The sequence below is a fragment of the Oncorhynchus tshawytscha genome, linkage group LG09 (assembly GCF_018296145.1).
Source record: "Oncorhynchus tshawytscha isolate Ot180627B linkage group LG09, Otsh_v2.0, whole genome shotgun sequence".
In the NCBI taxonomy this organism is placed as follows: domain Eukaryota; kingdom Metazoa; phylum Chordata; class Actinopteri; order Salmoniformes; family Salmonidae; genus Oncorhynchus; species Oncorhynchus tshawytscha.
Window position 1 is genome coordinate 35,371,347 of NC_056437.1, and position 16,696 is coordinate 35,388,042.

The 16,696-nt window shown below is 42.7% G+C and overlaps 1 protein-coding gene across 2 annotated transcripts in view; it reads left to right on the plus strand.

The window, feature by feature from the left end:
* pigl (phosphatidylinositol glycan anchor biosynthesis, class L) overlaps positions 1-16,696 on the plus strand; it is a 27,024-nt gene continuing 10,328 nt past the window's right edge. The window contains exons 1-3 of one of the 2 annotated variants that reach the window (XM_024431762.2): positions 1-343; positions 859-958; positions 15,490-15,580. In XM_024431762.2, coding sequence (XP_024287530.1) covers positions 61-343; positions 859-958; positions 15,490-15,580 — 474 coding nt within the window. In that variant the 5' untranslated portion in view covers positions 1-60. The remainder of the gene's footprint in view (positions 344-858; positions 959-15,489; positions 15,581-16,696) is intronic. The other variant, XM_024431759.2, reaches the window with a different exon arrangement.

A 16,696-nucleotide genomic window follows, 5' to 3' on the forward strand; every position in this document is an offset into this window, starting at 1 on the left:
AAAGGAAACTTTGTGAAAATACGGAATGTTTATAACATCGGTAAAAATAAAATAAAAAGAATGTATATTTTACTTATACTTTTTGGAGCAATTGTTTCCTACTTCTTTTGGATACAATACATTTACTATCGGCAGAATTCAGCAAAGTCACGTAAACATTGGTTGCGATTTATGTTATGTAGAGACAAACAAATCAAATCGTCTCAAACAAGCGATTTAACTGGCGATGTTCGAGCACTCTTTTTAACTGCTCATCCGGATGACGAATGCATGTTCTTTGCACCAGCAATTTTGAGACTCGTGGAACTAAATGCATCTGTTCATTTATTGTGTTTATCTCAAGGTGGGTTTACAATGAATAACATTTTTTGCGTATCCTATGTATTCCGTCCTACAAACAGGGCTAGCTTTACATCATTTTCCATGGAAAATAGTAGCCGATTAAACTCAACTATTTACGATGGAGGAGCTGAGACTGTTGTGGGTGGAATGGAACTCCGACGTCACTTAAAAGTTATTTATTAAAAAATTTTAAATACTGATTTCAGCACAAAAATAATAGCCCGCAATTACACACGACATTGTGAAGTTGAGTTTAGTCGTCTAGGAAAATAGCAATACGCTGCAGCACCAATTTGTCTGTATAGCTAGGTTTCCCATTTTCTATTCTGATCATTTGTTCAAAAACAATGGTTTGTTCAGCCCTATTTAATTCATGCTTGACACAAGAAAAGAGAAACGGCTTACTAGAGCCAAGTTTTGTAATAGTTATAAAACGAAGTGTTAATTACTTTTTTATAGCCATGTGGCAGGTCCTTTACATGACAACATATTTCTTTTCGCCAAATAATCACTTAGGCAATTACTACAATCAAGGGTTCCAGCGTCGAGAAGAGCTTCTAGACAGCTGTGCCGTTTTGGGAATACCAGCCTCCCAAGTCACTATACACGACTGCAAGTAAGTAGTTTCTGCCAGCAAGTAAGCAATCTTCAGCACAATTATCATTCTGCAGCAGGCTTACTACACCTGTTAGGTGCTGCTAGGTTGTTCCAGTAGCAATGAGGCCCTTAAAATGTATTTTCTTTAACTATTGATGGCATGGATATACATTACCCATGTTGTGTTTGGGATGTTGGTTTAGAAAGGAATCTGTTGTTTTAAATAAGAAGTGCCTGCTTAGCATAAAATCGTATACTTAACAGAAATATAAACACAACAGGTAAGGTGTTGATTTCATGAGCAGGAAATAAAAGACATTTTCCATACACATAAAAAGCATATTTCTAACATTGTGCACAAATTTGTTTGCATCTCTGTTAGTGAGAATTTCTCATTTGCCAAGATAATCCATCCACCAAACAAGTGTGGCATATAAAGAAGCTGATTAAACAGCATGAACACAGACAGGTTCACCTGGGGACAATAAAATGGCACTCTAAAATGTGCAGTTTTGTCACTCAACACAATGCCACAGATGTCTCAAGTTGAGGGAGTGTGCAATTGGCATGCTGCCTGCAGATATGTCCACCAGAGCTTTTTCCAGAGAATTTAATGTTAATTTTTCTACCATAAGCTGCCTCCAACATCATTTTACAATGTTTGGCAGTACGTCCAGCCGGCCTCACAATCGCAGACCACGTGAAACCACAACAGCTCAGGATCTCCAAATCCAGCTTCTTCACCTGCGGGATCGTCTGAGACCAGCCACGCAGACAGCTGATAAAACTGGGTTTGCACAACTGAAGAATTTATGCACAAACTGTCAAAAACCGTCTCAGGGAAACTCATATGTGTGCTTGTCATCCTCAACAGGGTCTTGACTTGACTGTATTTCCGAGACGTAACCAACTTCAGTGAGAAATTGCTCACCTTCGATGGCCACTGGCACGCTGGAAAAGTGTGCTCTTTACGGATGAATCCCAGTTTCAACTATACCGGGCAGATGGCGGCATGTGGGCGAGCGGGTTTGCTGACTTCAGCGTTGTGAACAGAGTGCCCCATGGTTGCGGTGGGGTTAGGGTATGGGAAGGCAAAAGCTAAGGACAAAGAACACAATTGCATTTTATCGATGGCAATTTGAATGCACAGAGATACTGTGACGAGATCCTGAGGCCCATTGTCGTGCCATTCATCGGCCACCGTCACCTCATGTTTCAGCATGATAATACACAGCCCCACGTTGTAAGGATCTGTACACAATTCCAGGAAGCTGAAAATTTACTCACCAGACGTATCACCCATTAATCATGTTTGGGATGCTCTGGATCAACAGAGTGTCCCAGTTTACGCCAATATCCAGCAACTTCGCAGAGCCACTGAAGAGGAGTGGGACAACATTCTATAAGCCACAATCAACAGCCTGTTCAACTCTATGCGAAGGAGATGAGGCAAATGGTGGTCACACCAGATACTGACTGATTTTCTGATCCACGCCCCTACCTTTTTTTTAAAGGTATCTGTGACCAACAGATACATATCTATATTCCCTGTCGTGAAATCCATAGATTAGGGCCTAATTTATTTATTTAAATGAACTGATTTCCTTATATGAACTGTAACTCAGTAAAATCTTTGAAATTGTTGCGTGTTGTGTTTTATATTTTTGTTCAGTGTAGTTAGACTGGTTAGCTGACAACGCCACTAAAACAATGTACACGCTTCAATGGGGTAAAAGGCTGTGTTGTGATTTGGGGCGGCAGGGTAGCCTAGTGGTTAGAGCGTGGACTAGTAACCGAAAGGTTGCAAGATCGAATCCTCGAACTGACAAGGTTAAAATCTGTCGTTCTGCCCTTGAACAAGGCAGTTAACCCACTGTTCCTAGGCCGTTATTGAAAATAAGAATTTATTCTTAACTGACTTACCTAGTTAAATAAAGGTAAGCAACAATGACAAGAAGCTGCCATGTGGGGAATCATAGCTGGCTAGTTTTATCTTGTTTTTCATACCATGTCTTGTAGAGGTGTATTGGTACAATTTATGGGGACCTCGGTTCGGTCCAACTATTGCCTATGCACACGTTATAATGAAAATTAATGAGTCTTAATTGGCACATTTCAGACTGTCCTTTTGTGAGGCGCAGCTAGGAACTACTTCTGTATGATGGCAAGTGGTGGGGTCGAAACACGAAGAGGATTCTCCATCGTTTAAATCTCCAGTTTGGGAACATTTTGGCTTCCCAGTAGATTACAACAGTGATTGACAGATAGTACTGTTAACTATGTAGCCACTGCTCAACGAGAATAGTCTATGCAGCTGCCAACACCTCAAACGTGTTGACACATTTACAGCGGAATCAACGCAGTAGTCCTACCACCGGAGCAAGACGGAAACGCAAAAAAAGTGCTCGATCCACATTACAAACTTTGCCCTCTCGGCACCCATTTCAGCAAAGTTAGGTAGTAGCCGCTCTATATAGGTAGTACGTCCAGCCGTACTCTATAAAGGTAGTACCCGCTCTATATATGCAAACTAAATCTGAAGTTGTCAATGCACCCTGTGTTGTGTTTAGGCTACTACAGATGGATGGACCTTCAGGGCTTACAGAGAGGTACTTAGTGGCAGCCCATCAACTTATTCCTGAGTGGGAGATGAGAAGTAATGTGCTACAGACACGCCCCCTTTATAAGAGTCACACAATTGGGCATCTTTTTCTCTTTGTAAAAAAGCATAGCAATGTCTGAGCCATGTTTCTATTTTGATTTCACATGCATATTGCACTTTATTTTAGTGTTGTTGAGTAATCATGCATTTTCATTTTAAGAAAATACAAGAGGTTGTTATTCCTGATTTGTGCTCTCTTCAGGCATTATATGATCATGGAATACCAACACATTTTCTTAATTAAACAAAAATGACTACATTAACTTTTGCCATTTAATTTTCCCGATGTACCGAACCCAACCGTGACCCCAAAACCACAATACGTACCCAACCGTGGGGTTGGTGAACTGTTACACCCCTAATGTTTTGAGGTGTTTTGATTGATGTCACGTCTATGCTAATATGGCAAGAAGTCGCTAGCCAAATAACCAACAACTGTAATGGCGTATTTGAGAGACAAGTACTCATTGTGCAAATGTATTTGTTTTCAATAAACATTGGAGGCTAAATATAGTTTATCTTGTCAACAATCTAAGCCAACCCTGTGTTTTTTGCCCCATTGTTGCGCACACGCCAATTTTGTTGCTAAACAACCAACCCATCTATAAGCAACCTTGTCAGAACAGTCAACTGATGGTCAATTTATTAAGCCTAACCCATAATGTGATTTTTGAAGTGACGGGCTGATGGTGAAAAGTGAAAACAAACATGAAGAAGCAGTGTTTGGTGCAGTGCACTACCTCTAGCCAGCCCAGGACTCTGAACCCAGCATGCCTGCCCATTCTCAGCACATCAAGCTGAGCCCCCCCCCCCCACCAGTGTCTGTCAGAACAAACAGTAAACCAGCCACAAATCAAACTCCTCCTTTCTTACCATGACAGAGCCTAGTCAGCCTGGCCTGACGTATTGGCCTACTCTGTCATTAGGGGCCATAAACTATTAGGCCCCAGAGGCATTGAGAGGTCGGCCCCTGTTGGACATACTCTCTCTCTCTGCCCTCTGAAATCTTACCAGGCCTACAATGTGATATGAGATTTTGGCCACCATTTCTTTTCAGCAATTAGTTATGTGACTAATTGGTGAATATTAACACTTATGTTGTGAGTGACTTAGACCTAAGTGATAAACCAATTTTACTGTTTAGTGCTCTTTAAAAGTCAGTGCTTCTTGATATGGAAATGTCATGAGGATTTGAGATGTAGTCACTGCTATATTCTTATCAATTATGTCATATACAGTGCCTTGCGAAAGTATTCGGCCCCCTTGAACTTTGCAACCTTTTGCCACATTTCAGGCTTCAAACATAAAGATATAAAACTGTATTTTTTTGTGAAGAATCAACAATTGTATTTATCATCATTAGTCATTTAGGTCAACATTGGATCATTCAGATATCCTCACTGAACTTCTGGAGAGAGTTTGCTGCACTGAAAGTAAAGGGGCTGAATAATTTTGCACGCCCAATTTTTCAGTTTTTGATTTGTTAAAAAAGTTTGAAATATCCAATAAATGTCGTTCCACTTCATGATTGTGTCCCACTTGTTGTTGATTCTTCACAAAAAAATACAGTTTTATATCTTTATGTTTGAAGCCTGAAATGTAGCAAAAGGTCGCAAAGTTCAAGGGGGGCGAATACTTTCGCAAGGCACTGTATATACACATATTAGTGCATTTGGAAAATTTTCAGACCCCTTGACTTTTTCCACATTGTGTTACGTTACAGCCCCCCTCATCAACCTACACACAATAGCCCATAATGACAAAGAAAAACAGCTTTTTAGAAATTTTTGCAAATTCATAAAAAACTGAAATATCACATTTACATAGGCATTCAGACCCTTTACTCAGTACATTGTTGAAGCACCTTTGGCAGCGATTACAGCCTAAAGTCTTCTTGGGTATGACGCTACAAGCTTGGCACACCTGTATTTGGGGAGTTTCTCCCATTCTTCTCTGCAGATCCTCTCAAGCTCTGTCAGGTTGGATGGGGAGCGTCACTGCACAGCTATTTCCAGGTCTCTCCAGAGATGTTTGATCGGGTTCAAGTCCAGGCTCTGGCTGGGCCACTCAAGGACATTCAGAGATTTGTCCCAAAGCCACTCCTGCATTGTTTTGTCTGTGTGGTTAGGGTTGTTGTCCTGTTGGATGGTGTACCTTGGCTGTGTGGTTAGGGTCATTGTCCTGTTGGATGGTGAACCTTCACCCCACTCTGAGGTCCTGAGTGCTCTGGAGCAGGTTTTCATCAAGGATCTCTCTGTACTTTGTTCTATTCATCTTTCCCTCAATCCTGATAGTCTCCCAGTCCCAGTCTGGCCACTCTACCATAAAGATCTGATTGGAAGAGTGCTGCAGCGATGGTTGTCCTTCTGGAAGGTTCTCCCATCTCCACAGAGGAACTCTGGAGCCCTGTCAGAGTGACCATCGGGTTATTGGTCACCTCCCTGACCACGGCCCTTCTCCCCTGATTGCTCAGTTTGGCCAGGCGGCCAGCTCTAGGAAGAGTGTTGGTGGTTCCAAACTTCTTCCATTTAAGAATGATGGAGTCTTCTGTGTTCTTGGGGAACTTCGACGCTGCAGACATTTTTTGGTACCCTACCCCAGATCTGTGCATCGACACAATCCTATCTCTGAGCTCTAAGGACAATTCCTTCGACCTCAACTTGTTTTTTCTTCTGACATACACTGTTAACTGTGGGACCTTACAGTATATAGACAGATGTGTGCCTTTCCAAATCATGTCCAATCAATTGAATTTACCACCGGTGGACTCCAAGTTTTAGAAACATCTCAAGGACAATCAATGGAAACATGATGAACCTGTTATAAATGTGCAAAGAAATTATTAAAAACCTGTTTCGTTTGACATTATGGAGTAATGTGTGTAGATTGTTACGTTATCCTCATCAATGTCGAAAAAGTCAATGGGTCTGAATAATTTCCGAATGCACTGTATATTAAAGCTCATATTAACTCTCATGAATTAGCTTTATAACTTTGAAGTACTAATTACTCTGTGCTAATCAATGTATGCCTCCCATTGTATATCAGAAGGAATCCCCTTTCTGTTACTAGAATAGACAATTGCTATTGTCTGTAGACCTTTAACCAGAATACTTTTTTAGCTAGTAGACTGACTAGCTGCGCATATCCAGACATGCATCCAAAGGTGATATATATTTTTGTACCTCAGATAAATAGTGTTCACTGGTAATTAACAATAAATAGGCCTAAGCAGATAATGTATTTTTACCTAATAGTGGTCATTTTGTCCAGTAATTGGTAGACGAGGCGTTCATTGGACAAATCCTCTGGTGGTTCAGAGAGAATGAGAACATCAATGGCGTCATGGCTGTGGTTCAGTGGGATGGATAAGAAGGCTGTGTATTTTTACTTAAAAGGAAAAAAAAGGCCACCATCATCCTAGTAAAGGAGGACATGTCTGTATCCCTAATGGCACCATATTCCCTATTTAGTGCACTCCTTTTGACCAGAGCCCATACAGCTCTGGTCAAACCTCAAAGTAGTGCACAGTATAGGGAATAGGGTGCCATTTGGGACGCAACCCATGGCTGGTATTGGTCCAGAGTCCAGACCACCCCTGGGCTCAGCACCACTGGACACCCCCTTTCAGACACAAACAAAAGGGCCTGGCCAGGTCTTAGCTTCATTGGCTAGAGTCTGCATAGATTATTCACTGTGTGATGGAAATACTTCCTGGAAACTTGGAAAAGGAAAAATCCCATTGTAGATAATGTTGTGTAAAGCTGTGAGAGGGATTTGAATTCTGATTGCTAGATAATTTTAAACTAGGAGGATTTGTGTTTAAATTAAATATGACCCCTATCCCTCATGAATTGTCTTTTTCAGATATGTACTGTACTGCTCTGTAAAATCTTCTTCGTTTTGCAATTTCATGTTTTTACGAGTATTGTTGATGCGCCTGCAAGGTTTACAATCCTCTGGAACAGACCACTGCCTATAATCACTGACTTCTCAGCCCAGCGGGTAGGGGTTGTGTTCAAAAGTGCTCACATTACAGGAAAAAAAGTGGAGGGTGGAAATAAATAGTAGGAGACCTTTCTGTGGACAAATCCCAGTGGCTGTACCAGGAAATTGTGGAGGTTCTCAGAACAGGTCTGTCTGCCGCTTGAGATTATGCACCGCAGTTCACCAGGACAGGAGTGGCCTGGAACTGGCAGTATTAAGATGGCAGCATGACCAGATTGTCTGCCCCGCAGTACATTGTTGGCATTTCATAACCTCACTACCTCCTTTTCCATTTTATCATCTTGACGAGTAGGCCGTCATTGTAAGTAATCATTTGTTCCTAACTGACTTGCCTAGTTAAATAGAGGGTAAATACAAAAATATTGTGCACACAGATAGATGGATCAACTTTGATCTGAATCAGGATGTAAGTGCATGTGTGTTGGTGTGAGCTACACCCCTTATGCTATGACCCTCACCTTGTACTAGTGGCTGACAGCCCACTCTCCTTCCTGTGTTTTTGGTGTTTGCCTAAAAGACTCACCCCCTAAACTACTCTGTAAGATCCCTACCCCCACCTTCTCTTGCGCTCTCTCTCTCACACATTTTTCTCTTGCCCTCTTCCCCCTCTCTCTATCACACACTATTTTTTTTTCTCTCTCTCCCCCCTCCCTTGTCTGCTGAAGCCAACTGCTAAGGACCATGGAGTGGATTTTGGAACGGCTCTGAGCCCTTCACATTTCAGCCTCCCAATCCAGGTCACTGATGTTTTTTTGTTTTTTTTCTGTCTGTAAATGTTTGGCCGCAGCTTGGCTACAGTACATTATCAGTATCTTGAGACAAGTGTGTGCAGATGTACATGTACTTCCTCTGGGTCGTCTCAGTTGTCATGTTGACGTGAACTAATAAAGTGAGACATCATTCCCGAGGAGCTGGTCTGTTAGCTGACTAACACAGAGAGGTGGAACACTGGTGTCACTGAGGGAGTCTACACACAGCAGTGCCCTGCCCTAAAATAACCCTACAACCCTCTTACTACGTGCGTGTGTGCATTTGTGCACCTCAGATTCAGTATGAGGTGACTGTTGGATTAGTAACTGCTCTCCAACCAGTGATGCCATCACTAATGTTTTAGGCCCAGTGCTACACCTCCAACCCCCATCAAATCAAATGTATTTATATAGTCCTTCGTATATCAGCTGATATCTCAAAGTGCTGTACAGAAACCCAGCCTAAACTCCCAAACATCAAGCAATGCAGGTGTTGAAGCACGTTGGCTAGGAAAAATTTAATAGAAAGGCTCAAACCTAGGAAGAAACCTAGAGGGGAACCAGGCTATGATGGGTGGCCAGTCCTCTTTTGGCTGTGCCGGGTGGAGATTATAACAGAACATGGCCAAGATGTTCATGGTCAAATAATAGGTCTGGGACAGGTAGCACGTCCGGTGAACAGGTCAGGATTCCATAGCCGCAGGCAGAACAGTTGAAACTGGAGCAGCAGCACGGCCAGGTGGACTGGGGACAGCAAGGAGTCATCACGCCAGGTAGTCCTGAGGCATGGTCCTAGGGCTCAGGTGCTCCGAGAGAGAGAATTAGAGAGAGCATACTTAAATTCACACAGGACACCAGATAAGGCAGGAGAAATACTCCAGATATAACAAACTGACCATAGCCCCCCGACACATAAACTACTGCAGCATAAATACTGGAGGCTGAGACAAGAGGGGTCAGGAGACACTGTGGCCCCATCTGATGATTCCCCCGGACAGGGCCAAACAGGAAGGATATAACCCCACCCACTTTGCCAAAGTACAGCCCCCACACCACTAGAGGGATATCTTCAACCACCAACTTACCATCCTGAGACAAGGCCGAGTATAGCCCACAAAGATCTCCGCCACGGCACAACTCAAGGAGGGGCGCCAACCCAGACAGGAGGATCACATCAGTGACTCAACCCACTCAAGTGACGCACCCCTCCTAGGAACAACATGAAAGAGCACCAGTAAGCCAGTGACTCAGCCCCTGTAATAGGGTTAGAGGCAGAGAATCGCAGTGGAAAGAGGGGAACCGGCCAGGCAGAGACAGCAAGGGCGATTCGTTGCTCCAGAGCTTTTCCTTTCACCTTCACACTCTTGGGCCAGACACTCAATCATATGACCCACTGAAGAGATGAGTCTTCAGTAAAGACTTAAAGGTTGAGACCGAGTTTGCGTCTCTCACATGGGTAGGCAAACCATTCCATAAAAATGGAGCTCTATAGGAGAAAGCCCTGCCTCCAGCTGTTTGCTTAGAAATTCTAGGGACAATTAGGAGGCCTGCGTCTTGTGACCGTAGCGTACGTGTATGTATGTATGGTACGGCAAGACCAAATCAGAGAGATAGGTAGGAGCAAGCCCATGTAATGCTTTGTAGATTAGCAGTAAAACCTTGAAATCAGCCCTTGCCTTGACAGGAGGCCAGTGTAGGGAGGCTAGCACTGGAGTAATATGATCACATATTTTGGTTCTAGTCAGGATTCTAGCAGCCGTATTTAGCACTAACTGAAGTTTATTTAGTGCTTTATCCGGGTAGCTGAAAAGTAGAGCATTGCAGTAGTCTAACCTAGAAGTAACAAAAGCATGGATACATTTTTCTGCAGCATTTTTGGACAAACTTTCAGATTTTTGCAATGTTACGTAGATGGAAAAAAGCTGTCCTTGAAACAGTCTTGATATGTTCGTCAAAAGAGAGATCAGGGTCCAGAGTAACAAAGAGGTCCTTCACAGTTTTATTTCAGACGACTGTACAACCATTAAGATTAATTGTCAGATTCAACAGAAGATCTCTGTTTCTTGGGACCTAGAACAAGCATCTCTGTTTTGTCTGAATTTAAAAGTAGAAAGTTTGCAGCCATCCACTTCCTTATGTCTGAAACACAGGCTTCTAGCGAGGGCAATTTTGGGGCTTCACCATGTTTCATTGAAATGGACAGCTGTGTGTCATCCGCATAGCAGTGAAAGTTAACATTATGTTTTCGAATGACATCCCCAAGAGGTAAAATATATAGTGAAAACAATAGTGGTCCTAAAACGGAACCTTGAGGAGGACGAGCCATTCACAGAGACGAGCTGATATCTTTCCGACAGATAAGATCTAAACCAGGCCAGAACTTGTCCGTGTAGACCAATTTGGGTTTCCAATCTCTCCAAAAGAATGTGGCGATCGATGGTATCAAAAGTAGTACTAAGGTCTAGGAGCACGAGGACAGATGCAGAGCCTCGGTCTGATGCCATTAAAAGGTAATTTACCACCTTCACAAGTGTAGTCTCAGTGCTATGATGGGGTCTAAAACCAGACTGAAGTATTTCGTATACATTGTTTGTCTTCAGGAAGGCAGTGAGTTGCTGCGCAACAGCCTTTTCTAACAATTTTGAGAGGAATGGAAGTTTCGATATAGGCCGATTTTTAGTTTTAAAAAATATTTTCTGGGTCAAGGTTTGGCTTTTTCAAGAGAGGCTTTATTACTGCCACTTTTAGTGAGTTTGGTACCCATCCGGTGGATAGAGAGACGTTTATTATGTTCAACATAGGAGGGCCAAGCACAGGAAGCAGCTCTTTCAGTAGTTTAACACTGAGTTAACACATTCACCATAAACTAGGGTTTCATCATTGTCTTTGTACTCTACCTCTTACTTGTTTAGTCCGATTATTGTAACATTTTGCTCTGTTGTAGGCTTTATTCAATGGAGTAGCTCCTCCTTTTAGTGTTCTTGCTGTTGTTTTATTGCCTCAGTGCTAACACTGGTTAACACTGGATATTACGTGCCATAAAGGTCAATTCTCCTTTTGCAGGCAGCCATGAAATGGGAAGCCTTTTGCCAAGGTGAAAAATAGCCCATGCATTTGAATCAGAATTGTTCATCTTTATCAATAAAAAGTGTCATGTTTGCTTGACATGTGTGGACATTGATAACATATCTACAAAGTTTAGGAAAAATTAATGAATACATTATCCCCAAAAATCATCTAATTTTCCCCTGTACACGCTTTCTCCTCCCTCCCCCGCAGTCAGCAAGTGTTCTCCCTTTCTTCTATGCAGTCGTTCAGTGGTACTGTGATATGATCAGATGATGTCTGGCTGACTGACTGACTAGCTGGCCCTCATCCTCGTCAGACCTTAATGAATAGGACAGCTGTGTTGACAGTCTCTGGGCTGGGCCCCAGTGCATCATGGGGCATGGCTTTTGTTGATCAGCCGTGATCTGAGCCCGATCTACTGCGCTGCCTCTCCACTTCCACTGGCACGACCTCCATTCACTCTGCCCGCTCCCTGCACTATGTGTGAGAGAGAGAGCTTGTCGGTCCCAGCAAAAGTTCATCCACTCCCACACAACCCATTATTCATTGGCCTGGAGCACACTGTACTGTAGTCTTCCCTCTGACTGACTACAGCAGTCACTCTATACATGCATCCCAAATTGTACCCTATTCCCAATAAAGTGCACTACTTTTGACAAGATACCTATCGGCCTCGGTCAAAAGTAGTGTACTTTATAGGGAATAGAGAGCCATTTGAGACACAGCCCAAGTCCGTCTTCTAACTTCTGCAGAGGTGACTAACTTCAGTGGCCTGCCTCATCACAGCGTCATTTGCCCCCGAGGCGTCCCTCCACCAAGTAGATACTCTATTTCCTAAGGAAGATAAACCTGACCTTTATAGTTCAGTTGGATATATGAACTTTCAAGTGTCCTAGCCAACTTGTTGATTTGGTATCCAGTAAGAGTTAAGAGAGTGCAGGAGTCATGTCAGAGTAGAGTCGGAGCATCATCCTCCCCCACTGTGTTTAATTATACATCGATCTGGTGGAAAAAATAGCTCTGGCTGATTTACTGGCTGCTGGCAGGGCAGAGCTGAGGACTAAGAGAAATGCACACACACATATACATACATATACACGCACTGAGGACTGACATAGAATCTTGTGTTGAGTGGTGCCAACCTCTCACTGTGTTCCCATGTCAGCCACTCAACACACTGCCCTGTCCTGGCCAACTGTTAATACAATTACAGTCACCATGTATGGGGGAGAATATTAGTCCAAAATAGTCTGATGGTTGAAACACTCCATCGTCTTAAGGGCACACTCTATTTTGGACGGGGGAGATAAAGTGATATGATGGCGCTTATACTAAAAATGTGTGTGTATATTGAGCATTTTTTTGCATAGCAACCCTTATCTGACTGAACACTGTATTTGCTAGAGCTATTTTAAGCTTAAATACATGTAGGCCTATAAGAGTACAAATAAACATTGTAGACATATTGAAAGTAAAATCACAGCCTATCAACCCGTCTGTAAAAAGATCAAATGTAACAAAACACATGGGCCTATTGTGTAATAGTCCATTTAGAATATGCTAGACTTCCCACAGTTCCTAAGTAAATTAAATATTGCAGTATTTTCTTTTACATACGACATTTTGTGTTTAATGTAAATGTGCCGTGAAGGAGTTAACCAACCAGCGGTGTGTCTCAGCGTTTTCCCAGCATGTCCTATAAACCTGACAGTGGGGACAGGAGCCTAAGCTTGTCTGGCAGTATCCTAGGTGTCTGGCTGGCCCATGTGACCAGACTAAACAAGGAAAGTGCTGTCTGTCAGTCAGTCAGTCTGTCCTACAGCATAGCACTGCCCCTCTTGTCGACTGGGCCAAAGTTCAACCACTGCATCCAGATGCCTGCAAGCAATTAGACATCCACATGCAAAGCTGCAGGAGGGGGGCTAGGAACGGGGAGGTTACTCTAGGGCGTTTGGCACTGTTGCCATAGTGAGGCTCACTCTGCTGCCTGCATCCCGCTTTGAGGAAAGGTCAGGTAGATCATCTGTCTTTTGTACATATTTCTTCTATTTTTTTCCTCTCCTTGTCCTCTTTTGCTTAGCTACGGTTGCCAGGGTAAAAACTGAATCTTATTATTTTTCAACCAGGCTTATGGAAGAACAGTAAGTTACAGTTGCACTTCAAAGCTAAATTTGACAACAAATAAACAATAGCTGTTTATTGTGAAGAGTATGTGAGGTTTAAAGTTGATGTGTTTTGGTGTTGTTTATATGTCTTGTTAACGGTGGTGAAGTTGTGAAGCCGAATATTCTTGTTTAACGTCTCATGCCTTTGCAACCAGAGAAAATGTCTCATTTTGTGTCACGCTTTACTTTTTCTACATTGTGCCTTTCATGCATACTTAGCTAATGACCAATGCTTTGAACCAAAGTCCAACAACATTTGTCATCCAAAACAAAAGAGAACATGGCGCATATGAACATAATTAGGAATCCTACTAATGCAGTAGGAGGGCAGAACACTTCAACCCTAATACCCCCTCCCCCCCGTGATACAGCACCCTTCAGGCCTGACCCCCATAGCCCTGGCAGGCGTTTGATTTGTGTCCTGATCCATCACGTCCCTCCACAGGCACAACTGTCCTGCCCCATTGTTATGAACCAAGGGGGAGGTGGGACGACCTCTATTCACCCTCTACTCCAGCACCTCCGCCACCCACCCCCATCTCAAAATGTACAAGACATCAGGTCATTGCTCTCTGTCCAGTGTCTACCCTTTTCTTTCTCCCCGTTTCTCTCTCATTCATCTGCTTCCCTGACGTTGAGCTGTAGTGTTGTTTTTTTTAACCAAGTACGTCAAATGTCATCATGCGTTCTATTAGCCCTATGCATCCATTTTGCAACAGTCAAACCTCCTATTCTTATTGTTGGTCAGATCAACATGTAACTAGCAGAGAAATGGTTCATCTCTGTGTGAGAGCGAGAGCACTACTGCTTTAGCCAGCCTTCCTAATGAAGCCCTCAGGACTTTGTTTTCATCTGAACTGCCCCGACCCGAGTGTGTCTGAATCACTCTCAACATGCTCCACTGCCTCGCTCTCTCTCCCTCTCTCTTGAATGTTTGATGTCTCTGGAGGGAAAGAGAGGCAGGGGGAGGGAATGAAAGAGGAAATGAGAGAGAGAGAGAGAGGCAAAGAAAGCTGTGAGAGTGATCAGCATGAGTGACACCCCCCATAAATAGTTGGTGTGATGAGGTTGTCTGATGGACAGACTAGAGTAGCTCAGGGAGGTGTGGGATGCACACCTGGATCCAAATAGTATTTGAAATCTTTTAAATACTATGACTGTTTGATTAAGTCTGCCTCAAGTATGAGATGGGTGGGGTTTGCACTTTTTGGGGCTATTCCATTGGTTTCATTGTGCCAGGAAAACTCAATCAATCACAGATAAACTATTTGAAAGATGTTGAATACTTTCTGAACCCAAGGGTGTGTGTTGTACATGGTCTTTGTTCTCCCTAGTCTGTAGATTCAGTTGAACAGGATACTAAGGCCCCACTGACCCCTAATGGCCAGCTACAGTATACCCTGGCTGGCATACATTCTAAAAGAAAGAGAACCTTTTCAATGGTTGGGTCCAGTGTTCTCCGTGTGTGAATCTTGTGCATTGTAAGAAGTAGGCTACGTATCCATTTTGTTGAGTTGAAGTCAGGCTACTGTTTTGGTTGGTTGGTGTGCTACAGTAGTCTAGCCAGTTAGATAAGGGTGACATACCTGCATAGCCAGTTTTATCAATGTCCCAAATGGCACCCTATTCCCTATACTGTTTATTACTTTCAACCAGAGCCCCACTGTAACTCTTTGGGGCGTCAGGTTTGAGGTTAGAGCATTAGGCCAGTAACCGGAAGGTTGCTAGATTGAATCCCCGAGCTGAAAAGGTACAAATCAGTCGCTCAGCCCCTGAACAAGGCAGTTAACTCACTGTTCCTAGGCCGCCATTGTAAATAAGAATTTGTTCTTAACCGACTTGCCTAGTAAAATAAAGGCTAAATAAACTCTAACGTATGCCCCTCTTCATCTTTCAGAGAACTGCCAGACGATCCCAACGTAGAATGGAGCATCTCAATGGCCTCCTCTCTAATCCTGAAGCACATCAGAGCCCACTCCATCAACCTGGTATGATGACCATCTCATCACTGAAACTCACTATCATTTATCAAGTAGCCAATTCTATACAGTACTGTGTCTGATTGATTTGACTTTTTTTTCTCCTGTGAGTGATTTTTCTAACGAAGCCACCCTGAAAATGCTAGATTATTTGTATAGGCAGTTTTCGGACCACAGTCTTCTGGCCATTGTCAATAGTCTTTTGTATCTGTGTATGTCTCTCACAGGCTCCAAGGGACAGCATGATAATGAACTGAAAGAGGGTCATCATGTCTTCCTTCCTTTGTATTTAGCAGAATATGGTTGTGGTGGTTTGAGCTCAGGTCACTGTCGGCATGTTTACCCCCAGATTTCAATCAACCTTCCAGGAAATTTACCAAAAGGAATTTGGGAATTGAGATCTTAACTCTTTTTTTTCTTGTCCGTCCGCAACCATTAGTATTCTGACAAAAGCTGAACCCAGTCTGTCTGCTTTCTCAGATAAATAATTACGCAGGACAGTGCACAGCAGGATGCTAGCAATTTCCCTCAAAACCAAACAGTTCAGTGTAGGTTATTTTGATCAGACTACCAAACAGTTGGATGGATATTTCTTCCCCTTCAAATTGTATTTGTCACATGCACTGAATACAACAGACCTTACTGTGAAATGCTTACTTACAAGCCCTTAACCAACAATGCAGTTTTCAAAAGTAAGTAAGAACATTTTGCTAAATAAACTAATGGAAAAATAGTAATAAAATAACAATAGCGAGGCTAAGTCTTCAGATCCCTTGACATTTTCCACATTTTGTTAACTTATAGTTTTTTCCCTAATCAATCTACACACAATATCTCCATAATGACAAAGCAAAACGTTTTTATTTAACATTTTTGCAAATGTTTGAAAAATAAACTGAAATATCACATTTACATAAGTATTCAGACCCTTTACTCAGTACTTTGTTGAAGCACCTTTGGCAGCGATTACAGCCTAGATTCTTCTTGGATATGACGCTATAAGCTTGGCACACTTGTATTTGGAGAGTTTCTCCCATTCTTCTCTGCAGATTCTCTCTTGCTCTGTCAGGTTGGATGGGGAGCATTGCTGCACAGCTATTTTTTCAGGTCTCTCCAGAGAGATGC